This window comes from Phyllobates terribilis, unplaced genomic scaffold (genome assembly GCF_046119375.1).
Source record: "Phyllobates terribilis strain yellow unplaced genomic scaffold, ASM4611937v1 Scaffold_10__3_contigs__length_209671492, whole genome shotgun sequence".
NCBI lineage: Eukaryota > Metazoa > Chordata > Amphibia > Anura > Dendrobatidae > Phyllobates > Phyllobates terribilis.
In genome coordinates this window covers 107925525-107952284 of record NW_027362770.1, presented here as the reverse complement: position 1 = coordinate 107952284, position 26760 = coordinate 107925525, and the positions used below count along the sequence as shown (strand labels likewise).

The window sequence follows — 26760 nt, the reverse complement described above, 5'->3', positions numbered from 1 at the left end:
TTCAAACGGGACAGCACATGAGGGGAGAACACAGCACAGGAAGGAGAGATATAGCAGACAAGGGGGATAGCACTTGGGGTAGACAGGTCAAAGAAGAGAGCAAAGACAGGAGAGGTCAGCACATGGGGGAAAGAGAGAGTGGATAGATGGGTGAGCACATGGGGTAGAGATTCTCATCGCTGCAAAGCCTGCCCCCATCGTGACATTACCGCCCTCCCGATTCGATAGCATCGGGCCTCCATCTAGTGTATTAATAATGTCGTTTAGGACATATTAACAGGGTGTACTATAACATTCATTCATGCAGGTCTATGCCCTGTAAAAGGTTAGGCATATTATTTTAGGATATGCTCACACGGAATTTATCTGCTGCAGGAGGTCTACACCAGATTTTCAAAAAATTTCACCCTTTGCACTATAGTGAAAATTCATGTGTACAGTCTACAGGTGACAAATTCACAGATCAGGCAAATTTCCACTGTGGATTTTCTCCACATTGTGCAGATTGGACTTTGTAACCTTTCATCTGCTATGCTGGCAGTGGAATTAATCCGTAACATAGTAACATAGTTTTTAAGGTTGAAGGAAGACTAAGTCCATCTAGTTCAACCCATAGCCTAACATGTTGATCCAGAGGAAGGCAAAAAAAAACGATGTGGCAAACACTAAGCTCCACATTGGGGAAAAAAATTCCTTCCGACTCCATACGACAATCAGACTAGTTCCCTGGATCAACGCCCTATCAAGGAATCTAGTATATATAACCTGTAATATTATACTTTTCAAGAAAGGCATCCAGGCCCTTCTTAAATTTTAATAGTGAATCACTCATTACAACTAGTGTTGAGTGTTCGAGTTCGGTTTGGTTCGTCGAACACCCGTGTGTTCGTCGAACTGTTCGTCGAACTGTTCGTCGAACACCTTCGAACACCGTTAAAACCAATGGCAGGCAAACAAAAACACATAGAAACACATAGAAAACACCTTCAAAGGTGTCCAAAAGCTGACAAACTGCTCAGAAGATACAACTAACACATGGAAAAGTGACAAGAACATATAGTCATGCGAAAAGAAAAGAGGTGGAGGAGTAAAAGGAGGGGGAGACACAGATATAGGCATGTCATGCCCTTCTAAAATCCAAAAAGTGAGAAGCCGACACGGCCAGTCCGCTCCTGCCCGTGCCACCTCCGTGTCGCCGGGTTTGTGCCAGAGCCGCGGTGAACCCTGACGGCAAGCCCCCCTCTCCCAATACTGGTGCCTGTCCGCTGGTGGGTCGAGCGAGCCCCCCTGTGGTGGAGGCAGCTTTAAGCTTTTTAATTTAAATTGTCTCTCTAATTTGAATGAATACACTTTAAATCCATTTACAAGGGTCTATTGGAGGGCAAGTCTCATGCCAGCAGCCGCGTAATTCCAGCTCCAGTAGCGTCCACTAAAGCTGCTGCAGTTAAAAAGCTTTTATAAGGATCGAGCTCGGCTGTCCACCGCAAGGCATCCTACTGCCAGTCCCAGCCCCTATGCCTTGGGGTGCCTCCTGATGCTCTTCACTGAGTATCCCTTGGTCCCGAAGCATTTCCTTTGAAAAAATTAAGTGTCCAAACTACAGGTGGTGTAGCTTGCTTAACAGCCGGGATAATCCGCTGACTAGCAGACACTGCTACTAGGCACAAAGTATTTCCTGGGCTAGATGCAGTTAAAAATTTGTAATTAGATACTCTCGTTGGATGCTGAGAAAGCATTCCATAGAGTCTCCTGGCACGCCATATATTATTCTCTTAAAAAGCTTGGGGTAGGGGTCTAGGGGACCCTTTTATAGCCAAAATCACGGCCCTGTATCGCAATACGTCACCTAGGCTGAAGATAAATGGAACTGTAGCACCCTGAGGGCTCGGTTGCTAAAGAGGTATTGCACCTCACCCAGAGGTGTGATATCTCACTCTCAGGTAAGGATGGAGTGTGGATCAGGACCCGACACCTGCATGCATTACACCACATTGCCGTGGGGCAGGGCGACCAATATGCCCCTGAGATGGGCACGACAGTCCCTGTCCCTGGCTGGAGTGGGGGGAGGGAACACTGAGGAAGGGGAACCCTGTAGTGCAGGAGCAGGGAGGAAGCAGTTCCTGGGTGCATTGAGAAGGGAGTATAAAAGGTGGGCACCATCTTAGTTCAGTGCAGAGAAGTCTGAGCAGAAGTGACAGGGAGCAGGGGCTCTGCTCCAGAGGCGGGCCTAGTAACAGAGGCCCAGGCCTGGAAGAGGGCGAAGGAAGGAAGAGGAGCAGAGAAGGCTCCAGGAACGAGGAACGAAGGGATCCCAGGGGTGCGGAGGGGCGAGTCGCCACCGCACGCCCGAATCCACCTGCGTGGAGGGGTCAGGCCAAAGGGGGAGACCGGTCCCCGAAACTAGAGGAGGCGGGAAACGACCCTCAGCTAGAAACCAGAGGCTGTGACATTTTATGTGGTGCAGCCCCTCGCTACACCCGCTAGGAAGGCACCACATAGGGTCAGGGAAATTAGGCGCCAAGTTTACCAAGAGGAGGCCCGAGGCAGCCGGACAGAAGGGTTGGTAAGAAAGGCCAGACAAAGGACACACAAAGGGGGTCCTGTGAAGCGCTCCAAAGTTATCTGGGAGTTGTCTGAGCCCCTCACCTGGTGAGCACAGTACGACGTGGGCAGCCGTTACCTGCAGACGTGGTCTGGATAATAAGAACTGTGAGTAAAGGCCCTGGACTGCATCACTGACTCCGTGTCGTTACTGCTGCTGCCCTGCACCATCACCCCCATCCTCCGCATACACTGCCCTGAGGCTATACTCCTCCCGTGGGGAGTTATGCTATGCTCTGCTGCACCCACAACACCAGCCTCAGCGGTCTGCCCTGCAGCGGCAGTTCACTCTGACCGCAATCCACGGGTGGCGTAGTCGGACATTTTAACATCAAAACCACATAAATAGTTCCGCCACTGGTTTGACCGCCCTGAGCCACGGAACCGGGTCGCCGCCACGGAGACTACAACCACCAGCATCCACCAAAAAGGGTCCGGCTCCGGGTGTCCCAAGGCCCAGGGGGCGCGTCAGAACATTTTCATCACCTTTCATAATCACCAATGGGACAAGGCAGGGATGTCCTCTGTCCCCTCTCTTATACATCCTAGTGACGGAGCACCTGCTCTCATCAATTCGCCATAACCCCAATATTAGGTGGATTGAGGTGGGAGGCACAAGTGCTCTCTATTTGCTGATGATGTCCTAGTATATATCACTCAATCACATATATCCATCCCTGCTGTTATGGCTGAAATAGATCACTTTGTTACATGGTCAAATTTTAAAATCAATGCAGCGAAGTCTGAGGCCCTCGATGTCTCCCTCCCCAAATCCATACAGGATTCCATCCAGTCCAACTTTCCCTTTGCCTGGCCCTCACAGGGTATCAAATACTTAGGAATTCCTATTCATAGAGACCTCTCCCGTCTATGTTATCTTAATTTTGGGCCCTTTATTGAACAACTCCATACAGACCACGGTTGGCAAGTTAGAACTGTAAGATTCACTACGTGAACCACTGGTGTTTTGTGGAAAAGCACATGTACACTGTGTTCCAAATTATTATGCAAAAAGTGTTTAGGAGTGATAAGGGAAGAATTTGTTTGTTTGTCAGTTAAACTCATTGATGGTGATGTGTGTCAGGGCTCTTTATATCACTGTAAGCAATTGCAGACACCTGTGCTAATTAGTTTGGCAGGTGTGTCCAATGAAAGGCAAGACTACTTAAGAAGGCTGTCCCACATTATTAAGCAGCCTACATTTTCTGCCAAAATGGGAAAGAAAAAGGATGTGTCGGCTGCTGAGAAGCAACAAATTGTGGAGTGTTTAGGTCAAGGCATGACTACAATCAACATTGTGCGATGATCAGGATGAAGTGTCTTGGCAATCAAGAAGTATGTAGCTGATTCACAGTACACACGTGTGCGTGCTGATAAGGGCAAATTGAGGACTCTTTCCTACAGGCAATTACGTCAGGTTAAAAGAGCAGCGGCAAAAAAGCCTTGTCATAGCAGCAGACAAGTTTTTGAAGCTGCTGGTGCCTCCAACGTCCCCCGAACAACAAGATGCAGGGTCCTTCAGAGGTTTGCAGCTGTGCATACGCCATCCTGTCGACCTCCTCTATCCACTTCACACAAGCAGAAACGGCTCCAGTGGGCCAAACATTACATGAAGACTGATTTCAAAACTGTTTTGTTCACGGATGAGTGCCGTGCAACGCTCGATGGTCCAGATGGATGGAGTGGAGGATGGCTGGTTGATGGACACCCCACGGAAACACGGCTACAGCGCCAACAAGGAGGAGGTGGAGTAATGTTTTGGGCTGGAATCATGGGGAGAGAGATTGTCGGCCCCTTTAGGATCCCTGAAGGGGTAAAGATGAACTCCATAATGTATGTGGAGTTTCTCAAACAGCACTTCCTGCCATGGTTCAAGAAGAAGAACCGTGTATTCCACAGCAAGATCATTTTTATGCATGATAATGCACCGTCTCATGCTGCACATAACACATCTGCATCTCTGGCTGATATGGGCATAAAAGGGGACAAACTTATGGTGTGACCCCCATGCTCCCCTGACCTCTACCCCATTCAGAACCTCTGGAGCATCATCAAAAGGAGTGTCTATGATGGCGGGAGGCAGTTCACATCTAAGCAACAGCTCTGGGAGGGTATTCTGTCCTCATGCAAAACAATTGAAGCAAAAACCATCCAAAACCTGACAAATTCAATGGACGAGAGAGTTCAGAAGCTCCTTTCGAACAAGGGGTCCTATGTGCAAATGAAACATCACCTAGAATAAAGTTTTGAGTTGAAAACTGTTTGATTTCAGTTTCTAATAACCTGCTAATGCTTATAATTTCAAAAATGACAATTTTTTTGGTCTTTATTAAAATGAAAAGGTTGATCGAAGAGTGTGGGGGATCTAAGAGTGTGGCAACCCAGTAGTCAGGATTACTTCGAATTCTGACAATCTGAGGGTCATGTTGCAGGTAGTGCAGCAAGAAGGCACATATGTGTCTTGCGCATCTCGGAGCCTCAAAATTATTTTCCGGGCTAGATGCAGCTAAAAATTATTATTAATTTTAAATCTGGTGGAGCTTAGTATAGATGGCCTAATAGAATCAGTACTGCACACTGCTACAAAGCCCAAATTATTTTCCAGCCAAGATACAGATAAACATGATTAGTAATTTTAAATCTGGTGGAGCTTAGTATAGATGGCCTAATAGAATCAGTACTGCACACTGCTACAAAGCCCAAATAATTTTCCAGCCAAGATACAGATAAACATGATTAGTAATTTGAAAGCTTAAAATGGTTGGTGAGGTGATTTTAACCAATCATCAAGCTTTTACTCTCCCCAGGATGACACAGGGGTAGAAAAGTCGTTTCGGATCTATGATTTGTTCATCTTTATAAATGTGAGTCTGTCTACATTATCAGTGGAGAGCCGCGTGCGCTAATCTGTCAGCACACCACCAGCAGCGCTGAACACACGTTCAGACAGAACGCTGGCTGCGGGGCATGACAAGATCTCCAAGGCGTAAGTGGCTAGCTCCGGCCATTTATCCAGATTGGAAGCCCAAAAAGAGCATGGGTCCAGTGACACAGTCATGGCTTCAATGTTTACTTGGAGATACTCCTGTACCATCGTCTCTAGGCGTTGACTATGTGTCAGACTTCTTGTCTCCTGTGGCCTTGCAAAGGATGGGCTAAAAAAGTGGTGAAATGATTCCGCAAAATTGATGTTACCAGCAGATACTGTGTTTCTGTTACGGTTTGAGTGCTGAACATTCGACGGTCCCACGGTTGGCAAGTTGGAACTGTGAGATTCAGTACATGCACCACTGGTGTTTTGTGGAAAAGCACATGTAAGATTCTGCAACAGTCTCTGCTGATACTCCTGCATGCGTGCATCCCTTTCTATGGCAGGAATAATTTCTGCAAATTAACTTTTGTACCGGGGATCTAACAGTGTGGCAACCCAGTAGTCAGGATTATTTCTAATTCTCACAATTCGAGGGTCATGTTGCAGGTAGTGCAGCAAGAAGGCACTCATGTGTGTTGCGCATCCAGGAGCACCAAGTCCCTGTTGTGTTGGTGGCGAGGTAACAATCATGCTTCCTTCCTCTGTCCTCTCCCCCCAACCTCGCACAACAGAAATGTGATCAAGGTCTCCCTCATCTGATGAGTCTTCCATCAGTTCGTCCTCCACTTCTTCCTGGGCTCCTGCACCTTCCTCACTAGTTTGGCTGCTACCATGCGCCCTGGTAAAACCATCTCCCCCACCCTCACATGCCTGCCGCCTTGGTGCTGCCGACCGTCTGGACCTTGCAGATGTTAGCCCTTCCGCATACAACTCCTCCTCCTCTACTTCCTCCACCTCCTCTTGTGCCACCACCTGACTCCGAATTCTGTTTAACATGTGCTCCAGCATGTAAATCACCGGAATAGTCATGCTGATAATGGCATCGTCAGCACTAAACATCTTCGTCGCCATTTCAAAACTGTGCAGAAGGGTGCATAGGTCCCTGATCTGAGACCACTCCTCCAGCGTGATTTGCCCCACCTCTGGATCTCGTTGGCCCAGGCTATACGTCAGAACGTATTGCACCAGGGCTTGTCGGTGCTGCCACAGTTGCTGCAACATGTGCAGAGTTGAATTCCACCGGGTAGGCACATTGCATTTTAGCCGGTGAAGTGGCAGGCCCAACGACTTCTGTAGAGATGTAAGTCGCTGAGCTGCGGGATGCGAACGGCGGAAGTGAGCACACAGCGACCGTGCCCTCTGCAGAAGGCCATCTAGTCCGGGATAGTGGGCTAAAAATTGCTGGACAACCAGGTTCAACACGTGAGCCATACAAGGCACGTGTGTGACATTGCCCCGGTGAAGGGCCGCACCCAGATTTGCAGCATTGCCGCACACGGCCTTCCCTGGTTTCAGGTCCAGTGGAGACAACCATTCTTGAAATTGGTTCTCCAGAGCTGACCACAACTCCTCAGCTGTGTGACTCACATTTCCCAGACATTTCAAAGTAAAAACCGCCTGATGACGTTGAGCCCTGCTGCCAGCATAGTAAGGAGGTGTGCAGGATCCCTTCTGCGCAGTTAGAAAGCTTGTGGCATGACCAGACAGGCTTTGGGTGCAGGTGGAGGACCGAGAGGAGGTTGAGGAGGCAGAAGCAGTGGAGGAACTTTGAGATAAAGAGGATTGACGCACAACTCGTGGGGACGGCAAGACTTGGACAGCAGCCCCTTGTCCTGCTGTCACCATAGTTACCCAGTGCCCAGTCAGCGACATGTAACGCCCCTGTCCATGCCTACTCGTCCAAGTGTCTGTGGTGAAATGCACCCTGTCACACACACAGTTTCTCAAAGAAGCGGTGATGTTGTGTGCGACATGCTGGTGGAGCGCAGGCACACCTTTCTTTGAGAAGTAGTGCCGACTGGGCATCTGGTACTGGGGCACTGCGACGGACATAAGGTCTCGAAAATCCTCTGTGTCCACCAGGCGGAAAGGCAGCATTTCTGTAGCCAAGAGCTTGCAGATGGTGAAATTCAACCTCTTAGCTTTCTCATGGCTAGGAGGAAATGGTCTTTTACTTGTCCACATCTGAGGGACCGAGGGCTGGCTATTGTGCTTAGACGGGGCTGATAAGGGTGTCCCCGGCAAACTGCCGGTCTGTGAGGAAGATGCAGGCGGACATGTTAGGTTGCCTTCATCCAAAGGTGGTGCTATCGATGTCGGACAGCGCTCAACACCAGCTGGTGTTACCACCTCCAAAGAAAATGATGACCTGCCAATCACGCTGGCTGTTGCGGGTAAAGAGGTGGCAGGTTTGCGCCCCAAAACAGGTGTGACTGCTGTCCCCCCAGTCACAGAGGATGAAGAGGATGAAGAGGCCGCGGATGCACAAGATATGGCAGACGGTGGTTGGCCCGGCCGGCTAGGCCACATTGTAGCACACTGAGCTTCCCACTGCAACTTATGCTTCATGTCCATGTGCCGGTTCATGCATGAAGTACTCAAACTATGTATTTTTTGGCCTCTACTTAGCTTTTGCTGACAAATGTTACAGATAACACGAGTTGGGTCATCTTTATCGATCTGAAAAAATGTCCAGGCTATGCAAGGCTTAGCACCCATGCGACCTGAAGAGCCAGCACGACTTGTGGTGAGAGGCAGAGTTGTGTTTGAGGATGCAGTTGTTGACGTGCTTCCAGTACTACGTCTCTGTCCAGGAAGGCGCTACCTGACCTCGTCGTCACTAGCATTCTCCTCCACCTCCTCTGCTGACCTCATCTCTTGGCTGACTGTGGGTTGACAGTAAGTGGGATCTCCAACCTCATCATCATCACCCTGTGCGTTATCACACCTGTCGTCCTCACCTGCCCTGACAAAAAACTAAAGTTGTCGCTCCAATCAGGTATTTGAGTCTCATCATCGTCTTCCTCATTGTCTCCACCAACAGGAGTTACAGTTTGGGAATGAGGGTCTACATTATGGTCAGAACCTTCAGTGTCTGGTCCTGGATCCGACTCATAAAGATTCTGGGCATCAGTGCAGATCATTTCCTCGTCTGGATTCGCAGAAGCGCTGGAGCCGACCTCTGATTCCCAGGCTATAGTATGAGTAAACAGCTCTGCAGACTCAACCATCTGTTCTACCTCATACTCAGACGGGCAGCTGGAGATTTGGGAGCTGTGAGGAAGCAAGTGCGATTGGGGTGACACCTCTGAGGACTGGAGTATTTGTGATGTTGAAGTTGATGTGGAGGAGAGCCCACTTAAAGGAGCACTTGATATCCGTTGAAGCACCTGCTGTTTTTGTGCCTCATCTGGAATTTGTAGCGATTGGCGTGGCCGTAAGAAAGGGATCTTATCACATTGTCCGCTAAAAGAAGTAGACATTTTAGTTTGGCTGGAAGATGGTCTTTCTTCTGCAGATGTTACTATTGCTTTAACACCTACCACACGGACACAACCTTTTTTCCCCTTCCCAACACGCCTATTCCCCTTTCCACCAGCAGCAGGCCTTTTTCCACTCATTTTGGTGGTTAACTAATTCACAACTCTGGAGTTGTTTGCCCAAAAAAACAATGGATGGGAACCGAGCAGAGCTGAGTGGCCAAACTGTGGTATTAGGCCAAAACTATTGGCTGGGTTAGATGCAGAAAAAAATTATATTCAATTTGCAACCTGATGGAGGTCAGTATAGATGGACTAATAGAACAAGTCCCACACACAGCTAGAAGCCCAAATATTTTTTCAGAGGTAGATGCAGAAAAAAATTATATTCAGTTTGCAACCTGATGGAGGTCAGTATAGATGGACTAATAGAACAAGTCCCACACACTGCTAGAAGGCCAAATATTTTTTCAGAGCTAGATGCAGAAAAATATTATATTCAATTTGCAACCTGATGGAGGTCAGTATAGATGGACTAATAGAACAAGTCCCACACACTGCTAGAAGCCCAAATATTTTTTCAGAGCTAGATGCAGAAAAAAATTATATTCAATTTGCAACCTGATGGAGGTCAGTATAGGCGGACTAATAGAATGATGCTATGCCCAAAAGGTTTTACTTCACTAGGTGCAGTAAAAAAATTGGTATTCTATACACAGGTGGTATATCTTGCAGCACAGATAGGCTACTCCACTGACTAACACACTCTGCAATAGGCCAAAAAGGATTAGCTTTGCTAGATTCAGCCAAATGTTGTGAAAAAAACTTGCACAGCACTGGCACAGACCTGCCTGGCAAAAACTGATAGGAACTGATGTAACTTAGTCCTGAAAAGGACTGCAATTACAATTAGTCTTTACTCCCACAACCTATCTATTTAAGAGCACAGACCTGCCTGATAAAAGTCGTAGGAAATGCTGTAACCTAGTCCTTAAAAGGACTGCAATCACAACTATTCCCTACTCCCAAGCTATCTGTAGATTTGTGCGAACATTGGCTTGAAATTAACAAGGTATAGCGCACACAGCAACAGCGGTGCCGTCTAACACGCAGCTGCAGCAGTGAGAAAATGGTGGCGACGGGGAAAATGGCTGGGTCTTATAGGGCAAGGACATGTGACATACACTGCCAATGACACATGCCCTTGCTTGTGTGAAAAAAAGCACTTCGCTCCGTGTGTGCGCTGCTGATAGGCTGACAGATTGCACCTCCCCACTGTAAATGCGGGAAAGAGAAAAAAAAATGGGAGATCTTCCTTGTTCCTGCAGAGATCCATCCCCTGCCCCTCCCCCCGCCCCGCTGTACACTCAAACTGCGTATTAACATTAATTTTCATCATTACTGAGAAAAAATCCAGTTATGATTTTGGTGCACGAACAGTTATCGAACATAACCTCGAACAGCCGAATTTTTCTCAAATCGTTCGTGTTCGCCGAACGGCTCGAACACCGCCCAAAACAGCTCGAATTTGAGATTGGCGAACAGTTCGAGTCGAGCAACGCTCATCTCTAATTACAACATCATGCGGCAGAGAGTTCCATAGTCTCACTGCTCTTACAGTAAAGAATCCGCGTCTGTGATTATGATTAAACCTTCTTTCCTCCAGATGTAGAAGATGCCCCCTTGTCCCCGTCTCAGGCCTCAGAGTAAAAAGATCAGTAGAAAGGTCTTTGTACTGTCCCCTCATATACTTGTACATAGTAATAAGATCACCCCTAAGCCTTCTTTTTTCCACAGCAAATAACCCCAAGTGTAATAACCTGTCTTGGTATTGCAGACCCCCCAGTCCTCTAATAACCTTGGTCGCTCTTCTCTGCACCCGCTCTAGTTGAGCTATGTTTTTCTTATACACTGGAGACCAGAACTGTACACAGTATTCTAAGTGTGGTCGCACTAATGACTTCTATAGAGGTAAAATTATGTTCTCCTCATCAGCATCTATGCCTCCTTTAATGCATCCCATTATTTTATTTGCCTTTGCAGCAGCTGCCTGACACTGGCCACCAAACGTGAGCTTGTCGTCCACCAATACACTCAGGTCTTTTTCAGTTACAGTTTTGCCCAGTGTTTTACAATTAAGCATATAATTATACATTTTATTTCCTCTGCCCAAATGCATTCCCCTGTTGAAGCTAGCAAGGAGTGGCTGTCTGGAGATGATTGGGAGGTAATCAACACCTGATCATTAGGTGGGCTATATAATCCTGCTCCCTGCTCAGTCCTTTGCTGTTTATTGCAGTTCCTATGTGCTTGGTGGTGAGTGGTGCTAGCATTAGTTTTGCTATCTTTTCAGGGGTTTTCTCATTTTCTCTTTTGGTCACACTTTCTGGGGTTCCTACAGACGTACACACCTGGTTCTTGACTAGGCACTAGCCACGTCACCAGAAGCCAGCTGTCCGGCGACAGTGGGCCGTCGAAGGGCTCTGCCAAAGTCCCCCTGCCATTTACTGGGAGCTGGGTGAAGAGTATTCCCGGCCCCTAAAGGCTCACCTTGCTGGGCTGCATGTGCCAATTGCGGCTGTGGCTTTGCCTCCTTTGCTGGTTTGGTGCCAGTCTTGCTGGGTCCCGCTGAGAAGCGCCTAACAGTTATGTGTAAATTACAGGTGCATCTCACTAAATTAGAATATCATCAAAAAGTTAATTTATTTCAGTTCTTCAATACAATAAGTGAAACTCATATATTATATAGAGCCATTACAAACAGAGTGATCTATTTCAAGTGTTTATTTCTGTTAATGTTGATGATTATGGCTTACAGCCAATGAAAACACAAAAGCCATTATCTCAGTAAATTAAAATAATTAACAAAAAACACCTGCAAAGGCTTCCTAAGCGTTTATAAAGGTCCTTTAGTCTGTTTCAGTAGGCTCAACAATCATGGGGAAGACTGCTGACTTGACAGATGTCCAGAAGACAGTCATTGACACACTCCACAAGGCCCCAGAGTTCCAATTTTCATTTGGAAATCAAGGTTTCAGAGTCTGGAGGAAGAGTGGCGAGGCCACAATCCAAGCTGCTTGAGGTCTAGTGTGAAGTTTCCACAATCAGTGATGGTTTGGGGAGCCATGTCATCTGCTGGTGGAGGTCCACTGTGTTTTATCAAGACCAAAGTCAGCGCAGCCATCTACCAGGAAATTTTAGGGCACTTCATGCTTCCCTCTGCCGACAAGCTTTTTGGAGATGGAAATTTCATTCTCCAGCAGGACTTGGCACCTGTCCACACTGCCAAAATTACCAATACCTGGTTAAAAAACAACAGTATCACTGTGCTTGATTGGCCAGCAAACTCGTCTGACCTTAACCCCATAGAGAATCTATGGGGTATTGTCAAGAGGAAGATGAGAGACACCAGACCCAACAATGCAGACGAGCTGAAGGCTGCTATCAAAGCAACCTGGGCTTCCATAACACCTCAGCAGTGCCACAGGCTGATCGCCTCCATGCCACGCCATATTGATGCAGTAATTGATGCAAAAGGAGCCCCAACCAAGTATTGAGTGCATTTACTGAACATACATTTCTGTAGGCCAACATTTCGGATTTTAAAATCATTTTTCAAGCTGTTGTTATAAAGTATTCTAATTTACTGAGATAATGACTTTTGTGTTTTCATTAGCTGTAAGCCATAATCATCAACATTAACAGAAATAAATACCTGAAATAGATCACTCTGTTTGTAATGACTCTATATAATATATGAGTTTCACTTTTTGTATTAAACAGCTGAAATAAATTAACTTTTTGATGATATTCTAATTTAAGGAGATGCACCTGTATATGTGGATACGTGTACAATGATGAAACAATAAAACATGAATATCAATTTTTATAGGTGCTGTTTGGAAATGTATAAAAAGGGAATGAGCTAAAATAAAAAAAGACTAAAAAAATGTGCACACTTATTAAAACCCCCAAAGTGGTCCCCATCATTCCAACTTCATCGTGCCTCATGTACCAGAGCTGTCCCAATGTCCCAGGCAGTTGGCGGCATGTCCCCTTCTTAACTATATCTTTGTCTATAGTAGGCAGACATGGGGAAAGTCATTTAGGGAGCATCGTTCTCCATCCTCCTCCACTCACCTGTGTCATCAGGCTTGGCACAGGAAGCGCGATCAATGCATTGTGCCAGGCTAGTCTCCGCACAGAGCCAAGATCTGTTCTATTCATGGTAGGTACAGGGCTTGGGGAGTATTTACTTTTATTTGCAAGTAGGGTGGAGTCCAGGTGCCAACCTGACTTTTCATTTTTTCTGGACAACTTACCAAAAATCCCGGCTAGACAAAAAATTTTTATGGCCACATTGGAAAACTATAATAAGTCATTATGATTATAAGTGATCCATATCTACAGCCCATCATTCTGATGAGAAGACATCAGCTGCATTCACTGTAACCTGTAAAATAATATTATAATAATATAATTACAGTAAAAAAAAATCACAGACGCCTTAAATTTTATTTTGTATGGACAGGGTAAAAAAATGCCCTATTTTTATGGATGGTACTGCAATTTCTCGATGATTGGCAACCTTGGGTGAAGTGGAGAAGCATAATACTAGTGAGTAAGTGGAGTGTGGGCATCATTCTTTGTGAAAGGGGGTCTAGTTACACCATACTGTGGAGGGAAACTGTGGGGCATCATATTGTGTGTGTATTGGAGCACTGTGGAGACTTCATTGTGTGTGGGAATATCTTTGGGGCATCATACTGTGTGGAGGGGCATCATACTGTGTGGGGGACAATATGGGGATCATAAAGTAGGGTGTGGGAACACAAAGGGGATTCACTAGAGGTACTATTTCTATGTGGGCACACAAAACAACTGGGAGGAGACGGAAGTGTGATTAAGCTGTATACAATAATCCAATATGCCGCAACATATGTCCCTTTTTCCTGTCCGTCAGAGCTGGGAGAAAAGCAATTACTTTGCAATGACATGTCCGTACTCCCATGTGACCGCTGCAGACATTTACTGGTCACAGTGGTCTTGTGTATGCGGAAATCACCGGTGAGAAAACACTAAAGCAGCAGCTCAGGAGTGGACAAGCAGCATCATGAGAGCTACGACCATATGTCTGACCCTGACAGCGGCTTCTTACTTTATCCACATATGATCACTATAATGTAAGGATAAATGGACACAACGAGATTTTGTGATAAAGATTTTTAATCAATGCAGAATAAACAACCTGACATTTCCATGCATTTCACCCACCCACCGTGCATTATTGAAAAAATGCTACATACTTGCTGGGATTTGCTGACAATAAATTGACTTTACATCTATTGCATAAAAATCCCCATAGCATAAAACATTTACACAAGACAATGGAAGAATCTTTTTGAACATTTCTTTAAAATTACTATTTGACCATTTTTGGCTCAAGCCTTAAGGACGAAAAGCTGAAATTGAGAAACGGCGGGCAGACAGGCTTATAATAGGCACACGCCTGGAGCTAGGAAAAAGATTACCCCAACCCCCACCATTCTGAGCTATAAAAGAATATAATACTAAAGTGTGGAATGAAGTCTCTAAAATTTGTATTAATTACTTTGTATAACTTTATATGCATTACTAAACATATATATATATATATATATATAGGTATATATATCTATTTATTTATATATATATACATATATATGTATATATATGTGTATATCTATATATAGGTATATATATATATATATATATATATATATATATATATATATATATATATATATATATGGTGTGTGTATGTGTTTCTTCCCAATCTTCAGCCACCAGGACTTGGCTGATCCACTTCTGGGTTGTGTTTGACTCAGGAGATGATTTCATGTTCATGTCAATGGCTGATCATTTCAATACCTGAGCCAGGCACCTTCTCTGTCTGTGCATTAACTGTAACAGAGGAGGGGGCTGACCCAGTTATTGAAATGAGACAATCAGCCAGCCCCCTTAATACACAACAATGGTCACGGGCTGACACAAGAAACGCTCTCCTTTGCAAAGCACAAACTGGGATGAGGAGTTGCCTCATATAAAAATATTTTACTAAACTGTAATGTTAGGAACACAGCTAAAGATTGTATTTGAACTGGACAGCCCCTTTAGGATTAATACAATTCTGACAGCCTTTGTTTATGCTCTGCGAAAACTTATGATGAAAAAGGCAGTTCTTTAAAGGGAATCTGTCAGTAAGATCATTCACCCCCAAACTATGCAAATCATTACGAGCTAAATCCATCAACACTTTTATAACTTTTATCTGTTGCTGCATTCCTAAGAAATCAGTGTTTTAATCCATATTCAAATGGCTTGCTAAGTGCACTGGGTGTGACAGAGCACTTCCTGAGCCTCTGCCTTCTAAGGTTGTTTCCCCACCTAGCACCAGCCTCTTTTGCTTGATTGATAGCTCACTGTCTGTGCGACATCAGCCACCAGGCAAGGAAATCAGACAATGGGCTACCATGTCAGCTAAAGAGGCCAGTGCTATTTGAAGAAAAAACATTGTGAGGGTGAGGATGGGGAAGTGCTTTGTCAGACCCAGAAAACTTAACACCTTTTTTGCATACTAATTAAAATTCTGATTTCTCAGAAAAAAATGCAGCAGCAGATAGAATAAATCAAGGTGTTGATGGATTTAGCTTTCAAAGACCTTCATGCCCATATGTGTCATTTGGAGGGATGTTACTTACAGTGAGAGACTCGGATCACAGTAAACTGACACTCGGCTCACACTCTGATCAGTGTCATTACCATAATAAATCCGACTCTCTTGAAAGGCATGTGAGCCTTGGTGTTAAAAGGTGAATATTTAGTTAATTCAGTCTAATTTTTAATACCCCACACATCATACTGGTTATGGGCTAGCAGATAGAGACAGAATTCTGGTGTCCCTTTACTTAAAAACGACAGCGGGGCCATGACAAAAAGACATCTGGTATTCATACCTATACAAATCCATGGCTATTTAATTGTGCTGACTTGTCCGTCAATTTTAAGGACAGAAGTGTGAGGTAGGGCAGAAAACACATGAAATTGGACTTCAGTTACCCTGTGTTATACTGTGTGGCAGTGCATACAATAAAAAAGCAGCATATCACACCCAAAGCACATTCATCTCATACTAAACAACATATATAACACAATATTTGGGACATTTAAAGGGTTATTTCCATCTTTACAAGTTACCATCCATCCATAGGAAAGGTGATAACCTGCTGATTAGTGGAGCCCCCTTCAAAACCCAAGAACGTGGCTCCGTGGCTCTGCAGGGCGCCGTCTAAATGGAGCGGTGGCTTGGGATGTGCACCGCTGCGCCGCTCATACTCTACGGGATAGCCGTATACCGCATTCAGCTTTTTCCAAACTTCCTACAGAAAATGAATGGAGCAGTGGTGTGTGTGCTCAGCCCTGGGTACAGCAGTTGGACCCCCATAAATCAACAAGCTATCACCTATTAAATGGACCATAAAGCCCACCATAAAAAATCCCCAAAATGCCTACTTTTCAGAAGGAGTTTTGCTAAGCACCAACCCTTTTTCAGGGTGATTTACTGGAGCCAACAAATTTGAGACTCTTGGCAAGTATGTAATCTAGAACAAATATGGATCTTTAGCCTTATAACATGTAAAACTGCGGCAGTTAGGCACATTTATGAGAACTGATGTCAAACCGAGCCCTCAAACAATTTGGGTAAGATGGCTCCTTCAGGTATTGAGGACCATACCTGATGATGCGCTGCTCTGCAATTCCCTGCACCAGCTTTCTGCTGCACTTATCTGCGCTTTCATATATGACCCCAGTGTGTGAGAATACGTCTAAATGTTTATCTGTAATTAGCCTCAACTAATCTGAGCATCGCAGTGGAAAATAACAATCTTGTTTGATCGCACTCACACGGATGTGTGAATGCAACCTTAAACGGATGGTCCAAAACTAATACTTATTTTAATCCTGAATCCCAATCTATTTAATGTCATCATCTGATCTATTTTCTAATATACTTGAATTAAAAACTCCCTACTGCTCCTTCATTACTCTAACTGCTTTAGTTATTTATCTTTGATGACGCTGGGTTTCAGAATCCCAGTGCATGCTGGGATAGTCAAATGAGTCGTCATCAATAACATCAGTTTCAGTGTCTGGGCTAGTCCCTGTTTAACTGAGCAGTTGTCAATTCCGACGTATGCTCAGTAGTTTCTTGTCACTGTGTAATATGCACAGTGACAGTGCACTCACTCATTCGGCTCTGATCAGAAGTGACAAGTTGGCAAAAGAGTGCACTGTCAGTATGCATTGAAATACCAAAAGACTGGCGTAAACCGTCCATATAAAAAATATCACAATTTTTATTAAATTAACAAAATACATAGGCAGGAATATAAACAATATGTAATTAGATATGATCAGTAGCAATAGTCAGGAGTTAAAAAGAATGGCATCCATTAACCATTGTAACCTGGGATGACAGCCCTCCGAGGAAGCCAACGCGAAACGCGCGTTGGGGCTTCTGCTGTGACATCCCACATGGGTCAATCATGGGTTTGAGCTTTACTTTACTTTTGTTGTCTTTGTGAATGCATGTAGATCATTATCACCTTGTACTTAGTGACTTAGCTATTTGGATATACTATACAGATTGTAGACACAGCATTCACTGTGACTGAATTCCTTTAGCACCAGAACTTTATAGCAGTATATTATGTTATATGCTCATCCCATCCCAGGTTACAATGGTTAGTGGATGCCATGCTTTGTAACACCTGTCTCTTGATACTGATCATGTCTCCCTTCTTTTGGTATCTCAATCTTAGTTTAGCAGTGTTCATAATTGATATCCTTACTGGCCCTGAAATTAATAGGCATAGGGCCTTATTCACATGGTGAATCTACTATGTATTCTGTTCTATGGATATTGTTTCAATGTCAGTACGCATTGTAAGAATATTACCTGGCATGCAGTAAAATAGTAGTAGCCCAAGAAGAGGACATTTTAGTAAGTGTTGGTGCTGTTTGCCCCTGGTAAATACAGCACTATACAAAATTAATGAATATAACGTTATTGTATCAGATGAACAACAGACATAAGTCCATCTAGTTCCACCCATTAGCAGTGACAAGTGATGCAGAAAAACCTCTAATTGTTTTTTTTTTGATTATCTAAAAACTAGATGATCAGAAATATAACATTTTCTAATTTTGCAAGCTTTTAAAGGGAATCTGTCACCTAGATTTTTGCTACTTAATCAGAGAGCAGCGTTATGTAGACACGGAGACCCTGATTCCAGCAATGTGTGACTTTCTGTGCTTGCTGCTGTAGTTTTTATGAAACAGGACTGCTTGGTATGCTGCAAGGTAGTCTAACCACACTCCCACCACTGAATGGCAGCTTTCTGCCTATGCACAGTGTACCCAAAAAGCAGCAAATCAGTGGTGTGGGCGGGGTTATATCGAGATCAGCATTCAGAGAACTGCTAGATCTGCAGTAGATAAAATAGTTTTTAATCAAAACTACAGCAAGCAGCCCAGTAAGTGACACATCACAGGAATTAGGATGTCTACCACCTACATCATGCTGCTTTCAGATGGAATAGCAAAACTCAGTCGACAAATTCCCTTTAATATCATTATTGCTGCCTGTAATTAAATACTGTTAGTTTAATGAAAAGGATTGTCTGAACAGATATTACCAAACACCTAGTTATTAGATAGTTATTAAATGGTGTGGTCTCTTAAAGGGGTGCCGTCCGCCTTCTAAAATTTGCCGCTACATTAGCCTCATTGCAAGACACTTTCCAAAAGTTGAAAAGTTTGGTTCTACAAACAGATTAATAAATCAAACAACCCCTTTAATGTGAATACACAAATCATTGGTGCAGAGCGTCTCCAGATTGCTGGGTCAGTCACCTCCTGGGTTAGGGTCACAATTCAGCACTATGGCACCACTAGTAGAAGACATGTGTAGTTAGGGTATCGGTGGCACAAACAGATACTTAGATTTAGTATAAGAAGCGACTTGTGGATTACACAGCAATATATACAATCGGGGGGTGTACAACCACACAAAATAGTGATCGTTCCCTTTAAAAAAATAAAATAAAATACAAAGCTCTGCGGCTTTACATATCTATAGAGTTTCCCTTTGCAGAATTTAAATAAAAAATCTGACTAGTATTTTGCACTGTCAGCCTCCGCATTGTTCTTGCTGTCCATGACGTACATTTTCTTCTTTATTTCATGTGTCAGGAGACACAAAAGGCCTGGTCTCTTCTCTGTCATTTAATGTGTCTGCCGCCTCAGGAGTTATGTAAAAAAAAAAAATGCTGCAAATGAAAAAGAAAAGGGCATAGAAATTACAAGTACACCTCACATAAAGGTCACAAGAAAGAATGTAAGTCTATAGATCTTTAAGTCACGGTACAATCTTAAAGAACATATAAGAAGTTAATTCACCTTCCTCTGATCCAGCATGATTGAGTCATACAGTCAATGTAATCTCCATTTAATTGTGTTACTACTATGGATGGGGCAATGTGATACACCTCATCTCATGCACTATATCATGTGTGCTGCAATGCCTTGGCTAGTTCTCAGAATTTGATTATCCATAATGGATGAAAAAAAAGAAAAATACTGAGATAACTTATAGATTTGAATGAACACAATGCTTAAAAGGAACCTGTCAAAATCATTTACCTCTCCTCCCCCCAAACATTTAATGATTGTGTAGCCCTTTAAAAGATAAGCCAGTTAATCCCTTTATGACCCCAAAGTGATGCTCCAGCAGCGAGAAATCGTGTTTTGAAGTAGTGTCTGTATGTGCATTAGGGTGTGACGGTGCACTTCCAGCTTCTCAGCCTCACACTGAATCTCCTTCCTACCTAGCAGTACTTTCCCCTGATTGACTGACAGGTCATTTGCCCTGGTACACGGTCACAGACCTGTCACTTAGCCAGAGGAGGATGCTATTAGGTCGGAAATATAATGTGAGGCTGAGAAGCCAGAAGTGCACCGTGACACCCCAATGCACTTCCAGATACAACTTCAAAACACAACTTCTCGTTACTGGAGCAGCGCTTTGGGGTCATAAAGGGATCAACTGACTTATCTTTTAAAGGGCTACACAATCATATTAATGGTTTACCATGGGATAAAGTTTCTGACAGGTTCCCATTAATATACAGTACAGACCAAAAGTTTGGACACACCTTCTCATTTAAAGATTTTTCAGTATTTTCATGACTTTGAAAATTGTACATTCACACTGAAGGCATCAAAACTATGAATTAACACATGTGGAATTACATACTTAACAAAAAAGTGTGAAACAACTGAAAATATGTCTTATATTCTAGGTTCTTCAAAGTAGCCACCTTTTGCTTTGATGACTGCTTTGCACACTCTTGGCATTCTCTTGATGAGCTTCAAGAGGTAGTCACCAGAAATGGTTTTAACTTCACAGGTGTGCCCTGTCAGGTTTAATAAGTGGGATTTCTTGCCTTATAAATGGGGTTGGGACCATCAGTTGTGTTGTGCAGAAGTCTGGTGGATACACAGCTGATAGTCCTACTGAATAGACTGTTAGAATTTGTATTATGGCAAGAAAAAAGCAGCTAAGTAAAGAAAAACGAGTGGCCATCATTACTTTAAGAAATGAAGGTCAGTCAGTCCGAAAAATTGGGCAAACTCTTAAAGTGTCCCCAAGTGCAGTTGCAAAAACCATCAAGCGCTACAAAGAAACTGGCTCACATGAGGACCGCCCCAGGAAAGGAAGACCAAGAGTCACCTCTGCTTCTGAGGATAAGTTTATCTGAGTCACCAGCCTCAGAAATCGCAGGTTAACAGCAGCTCAGATTAGAGATCAGGTCAATGCTACACAGAGTTCTAGCAGCAGACACATCTCTACAACAACTGTTAAGAGGAGACTTTGTGCAGCAGGCCTTCATGGTAAAATAGCTGCTACGAAACCACTGCAAAGGACAGGCAACAAGCAGAAGAGACTTGTTTGGGATAAAGAACACAAGGAATGGACATTAGACCAGTGGAAATCTGTGCTTTGGTCTGATGAGTCCAAATTTGAGATCTTTGGTTCCAACCACCATGTCTTTGTGCGACGCAGAAAAGGTGAACGGATGGACTCTACATGCCTGGTTCCCACCGTGAAGCATGGAGGAGGAGGTGTGATGGTGTGGGGGTGCTTTGCTGGTGACACTGTTGGGGATTTATTCAAAGTTGAAGGCATACTGAACCAGCATGGCTACCACAGCATCTTGCAGCGGCATGCTATTCCATCCGGTTTGCGTTTAGTTGGACCATCATTTATTTTTCAATAGGACAATGACCCCAAACACACCTCCAGGCTGTGTAAGGGCTATTTGATCAAGAGGGAGAGTGATGGGGTGCTACGCCAGATGACCTCGCCTCCACAGTCACCAGACCTGAACCCAATCGAGATGGTTTGGGGTGAGCTGGACCGCAGAGTGAAGGCAAAAGGGCCAACAAGTGCTAAGCATCTCTGGGAACTCCTTCAAGATTGTTGGAAGACCATTTCCGGTGACTACCTCTTGAAGCTCATCAAGAGAATGCCAAGAGTGTGCAAAGCAGTCATCAAAGCAAAAGGTGTCTACTTTGAAGGACCTAGAATATAAGACATATTTTCAGTTGTTTCACACTTTTTTGTTAAGTATATAATTCCACATGTGTTAATTCATAGTTTTGATGCTTTCAGTGTGAATGTACAATTTTCATAGTCATGAAAATACAGAAAAATCTTTAAATGAGAAGGTGTGTCCAAACTTTTGGTCTGTACTGTATATGGTTTCACTGCTGGGAATCCAAATTCTTACTACTTTGCTTCCCACAAATGCAGCCGCTCAGGTTCCCATCAGGGGGAACACTTTGTGATCAGCTTCCTGGGAAGGGACACTTCTAACAAGTAGGTATTTTCGAAAATAGATAATCCCTTTAAATGAGGAAGTATTCTCACTTTTTTGGTCCCATAATGGAATCAATATATGGGTGTAATTGTATTGTCGTCCAAAGAGATAACTGAAAATCAGTAACAATTGGGACACTATTTTTTACTATTCGTAACGGGATTTTCCAGGTTTTATTTATCTATTCAATATGCATAAAAATAACAAACTCCACATTACTTGCCACTTGTGGTCTGCTGTCCACCATCTCCTCTTACATGGCTACAGTGGTAATGCCACCACTACGGCACGTGAGCGATGAAGCCAATCATTGGGCTCAGCGGTCTCATACCATCCATGCAGTCATGACTGCTGAACCCAGTGATTGGCTGCAGCTGTAATCATGATGTCACGATTGTAACCACTTCCTCAAAGACTGGGGGAAGTGTCGGACAGGCAGCTCGAAATTAATATTCTCAAATTTCCATATAGTTAATAGAGTACTGTAGCATGCTGAATAAAGCAGCTACCTACGGTGGAAGTTGCAGGGATCATTCACCGCTCCCCTCCCTCATCTTTGGCAGTGGTGACAAGCACCTGCGGAATATTTGTTGGTGCACATGTTCTGCGTTTGCACATGCTCACATGCAATTGCTGAGAAGGAGTATTCAGGGTGGAGATGAAAACAAGCACCCATAAGTGCGTCTCCTTTTTCACCCCAGGGGTTAGCACTTACATCTGCATTTTACACATATAATCTTGGCTTTTATAGACACCCTTTAAATAGAATCTTGATGAAGCAACAGCAACATCTGAATATAATGTGACGTAGAGGAAGAAAACCAATAGGATTTCTGCACTTATCTTCAATGTGCTGAATCATAAGACACTAATAGCTCCCAAAATCAATATCTCTCCAGTGACTTACATCATTGCTCCCGCAAGGAGTTGTCTTTGTTTGCCTGTGGAACAAGCAAAATGATACTGGTTATTTTATGATACTAATGTTCAGCTGGTGACAAATTCATTTGTGTTCTACAAAGTGACTCTCCAAAGTCTACAATTTATGCAAAAGAGCAGCTGGTCTATAACCCTCAGAGGAGTCAAAATCTGCGACTGAGCCCCCATCTGCCATGTGCCATTTAAACTACTGGCGTCTTATTTTGTGGCAAAAGGGTAAATGGATGTTCTAATCCACCAAAGCGTTGGTACAATTGCCACCTAAATTTCTGCTCCTGCTTTTCTGGAATGACCAAAATCAAACCTATTACATATGGCTACAAAGATGGATAAAGCTGGAAAGGAGAATAAATAGAGTGCAACTTTCATATTTTGGACTGAAGTCATCAGCTCCATCTGGGGAACGTCTGAATGCCATTTTCAAGAATTTAGATTGGAGCCTCCATCGGAGTTTTGCAGCATTGCTGGAAAGTCAAGATGACGAGCTGACAGATCTGACATCTATAATTCTAGAATATCATCCAGAATCCGAGGAGGTGAGATGACAAAAATCAGTAAGACGAGTTTCACACATCCAACATTCATGGTCTGAATACAGACCCCACTGTCCACCTTATCCATGGGTCTTTTGACCAGAAGTCAACAGCCTAAAAGGTCCATGTGAATCTGGCCAAAGGCCAATCAGGAGTATGTCCTAAGAGACTGATATTTTCACAAGATAGGAAGAGTAAGTGATGGGTTGAGGACATGACCTCCCATTGGTTGAGACCAGTGAGAGGAACCAAGACAAAAATGAAATTATGCTTAAATATAAAGTCTGGAAACCTGCCTGACAGCTAATGTCACCATTAGGACTAACTTGATCCCATTTCCAAAGAACTGTAACTAAGATAAATTATTTTAATTGTGAAGTTGACACGCTCATAAATAAGCTTATGTCACACTCTTTGTTGACTCCAAACTTCTTGCTGCCCCATAGCCCCAGTCATAGCCAGAACCCTTTGCTTCCACCTGTATCCCATGCTCGACAACATTACAAGGGAAAACAATATGTCTACAATTCTTTAAAAAAGTTGGAGCTCTTTTTTTCTGATGCGAATTAATGAATGAAATGTGCATTTGCCCCATAGGAAGAGTGGACATATAGAAGCGTTGAATCTACATCAATCTTCCCCTTAAGCATGTTTATTGCCATAAAGATAGGAAAATGCAGTCGGCAGACATCTCTAGTGCTAATTGTGAAAAGAGTACATGTGATCCAGCATAATGAAGTTTAATATGATTATTTGGTCCCCCAGACATGTCTCAGAGACTTAGTATAGAAGAATACGCCTCACCCTACGGCAATGTGGAGAGAGGAAACATCAGCTTGTTGCCTAAGACAAGATTTTCTAATAAATTTTGATATACAATGTAAATAGATTTTCTTAATATTACGTGGAAGGTGTCCCTTATTAGATAAAAAATATCCGAGTGTGTATCTCCTGCTTGAATTTCTTTATATTTAATCAATCGTTTGTCCTCATGAGCAATATCATTTTTTTAACGACAGTTATTTTTGGAATAGAATATTTGCCCAAAAGATTGTTAGGTAATAACTCAGCCAGCAAAATCACCAAAGCTCAAAGCTGAAGCCTGCAACGTCTACGAAAGGTCACCCGCAGTGGTAATCGCTACCTGCTTTCTCCGGTTCTCCTCTGAGTGTTTGGAAAGCCATTAAAAGCCATTAGTATCTGAAGATACAATGCAGTGAGCTAAGTGTTTTGGCCGAATCCCAGAACATTGCAGCTCATTCATTCAGCAGTTTATATTACACATTCAGGAAAGTTGACACCACCAAAGAGGGCCTGAAGTACGGACCACCAGGCTACATAGAATCGCACCGCATATCAAAGCTCCATTCGAATATCTGACAATAACAAACCAAAACCGACTGATTCTAATGGTAACGCGTCAGGGGAGTTTTTCTGTGTTTTCTTTATCTCCACAGGAATAGATTTATTTGCAGGAAAGCAAGCTCTGGAATTCACTGTAGCAATATTGGGTGGTCTTACCATACAGAGCTAGTCAATCAGGCCCCTGTAGAAGTAGATTTCTATAGATAATCACATTTCACTTTACCGTGTAAGGCCTTCTTCACATGTAAGCTCTGCTACGTGTGGCATCTGTTTTTACATGTACTGGAGACATGTATCCACACGTACCCACTGTAATCTATGGGGCTATGCACATGTCCAGATTTTCACACGGGACCGTGACCCACACGTAGACATGTCCGTTTTTTTCTGGCAGCATGGATGACAAGGGCCAATAAAAGTCTATGGGTCCGTGTAAACACGACAGACAGATATGTGATGCACCACTTCTGGGGCGGCTGCGAACAGGTATTTTTAGGCTGGGAAGAGCCCAATAATCAGGGACCTTCCCAGCCTGGTAATATCTGCTCACAGCTGTTTGATTTACCTTTGCTGGTTGCAAAAATTAGGTGGGATCCCATGTAATTTTTTTTCATTTATTTATTTATTTATTAGGTTAATACATGTACAGTAACCAACACACACAAAGCACTAATTATATATCTCATACATATCTATTTATCTTTCTATTATCTATCTATCTATCTATCTATCTATTTATCTTTCTATTATCTATCTATCTATCTATCTATCTATTTATCTTTCTATTATCTATCTATCTATCTATCTATCTATCTATCTATCTATCTTTGCACATCTTTAACACATAAAAATCAATATGGATGGGACACTAATGAAACACCCGGATGGAGAACAGAAAACCACACGGATAGTAAAAACGAACTATCTAATGCGTACGTTTTTTAAGCGGACGTGTGAAGTGTGCCTAAGATCTGTCCCCATCAATAATTCAATGCTGCAATATTTTGGGGTCAATTATATATCTACGGTACTTCTTAAACCTAAATGCATATATTTCGGACTAAAAATAATTTTTGCAAACTGGGTTTCATTAAAAAATTTGCACTGTTTTGCTCTTACAGACTCTTTGTTTCCTGACATATTCTACTCTGATGTGGTCTATGGTCATACATCAGCTGAGAGGAGCTCAGAAAACGAAAAAAGAGTTACAAACTGTCCATTCAGACTATCAAAATGAGCTCACTGATGGAATCTCGTAGGGCTGAAAACACTGGCCCACGGGCCGCACCATGCCTGTTGTCCCAATTTCACTGCCATCTACAACCTCAGGATGCAAATAGCCGTGAATATAATGGTGGAGGAGGGAGCCGCTGTCTCCTTCTTCCATCATTCAGTCTGTGTGACTCAGTGCACACAGCAAAGACCAGAGCAGATAGCAGGGGGAATGGGAGCGAGGTGGGGGCTCACACTGTATAGAGGAAGGCTATATGGGGGCTCACACTGTATAGAGGAAGGCTATGTGGGGGCTCACACTGTATAGAGGAAGGCTATGTGGGGGCTCATACTGTATAGAGGAAGGCTATGTGGGGGCTCACACTGTATAGAGGAAGGCTATGTGGGGGCTCATACTGTATTCAAGGGACTGTGTGTGTGCTCATACTGTATATAGGGGGTTATGTGTGGGATCATGTTCTATATTAGGGGCTGTGTGTGGGCTTATACTGTATATAGGTGAGGCTGTGTATGGACTCCTACTGCTTATAGGGGGCTGTGCTGGGACTGATGCTGTATATAGGCAGGGACTCAATGTTTATAAGGGGCTGTGTGAGGGCTCATGCCGTATATAGAGGGGTGTGCTCATACTGTTTATAAGGGGCTGTGTGAGGGCTCATACTGTATATGGGGGCTATGTGTGGGATCATACTGTATATAGGGGACTGTATGTGACTGATATTATATATGCGGGGCTGTATGAAGGCTCAAACGGT

General features: G+C 43.6%; 1 protein-coding gene across 6 annotated transcripts in view; it reads right to left on the bottom strand.

The window, feature by feature from the left end:
* Positions 1 to 14199: 14199 nt before the first annotated feature.
* RELL2 (RELT like 2) overlaps positions 14200 to 26760 on the bottom strand; it is a 161967-nt gene continuing 149406 nt past the window's right edge. For 3 of the 6 annotated variants that reach the window (XM_073649729.1, XM_073649728.1, XM_073649730.1), the window contains 2 exons: positions 22843 to 22876; positions 14200 to 19322 (listed from right to left, as the gene is read on the bottom strand). In XM_073649729.1, the coding sequence (XP_073505830.1) occupies positions 22844 to 22876 (33 nt within the window). In that variant the 3' untranslated portion in view covers positions 14200 to 19322; position 22843. The remainder of the gene's footprint in view (positions 19323 to 22842; positions 22877 to 26760) is intronic. The other 3 variants (XM_073649731.1, XM_073649732.1, XR_012250908.1) reach the window with 2 other exon arrangements.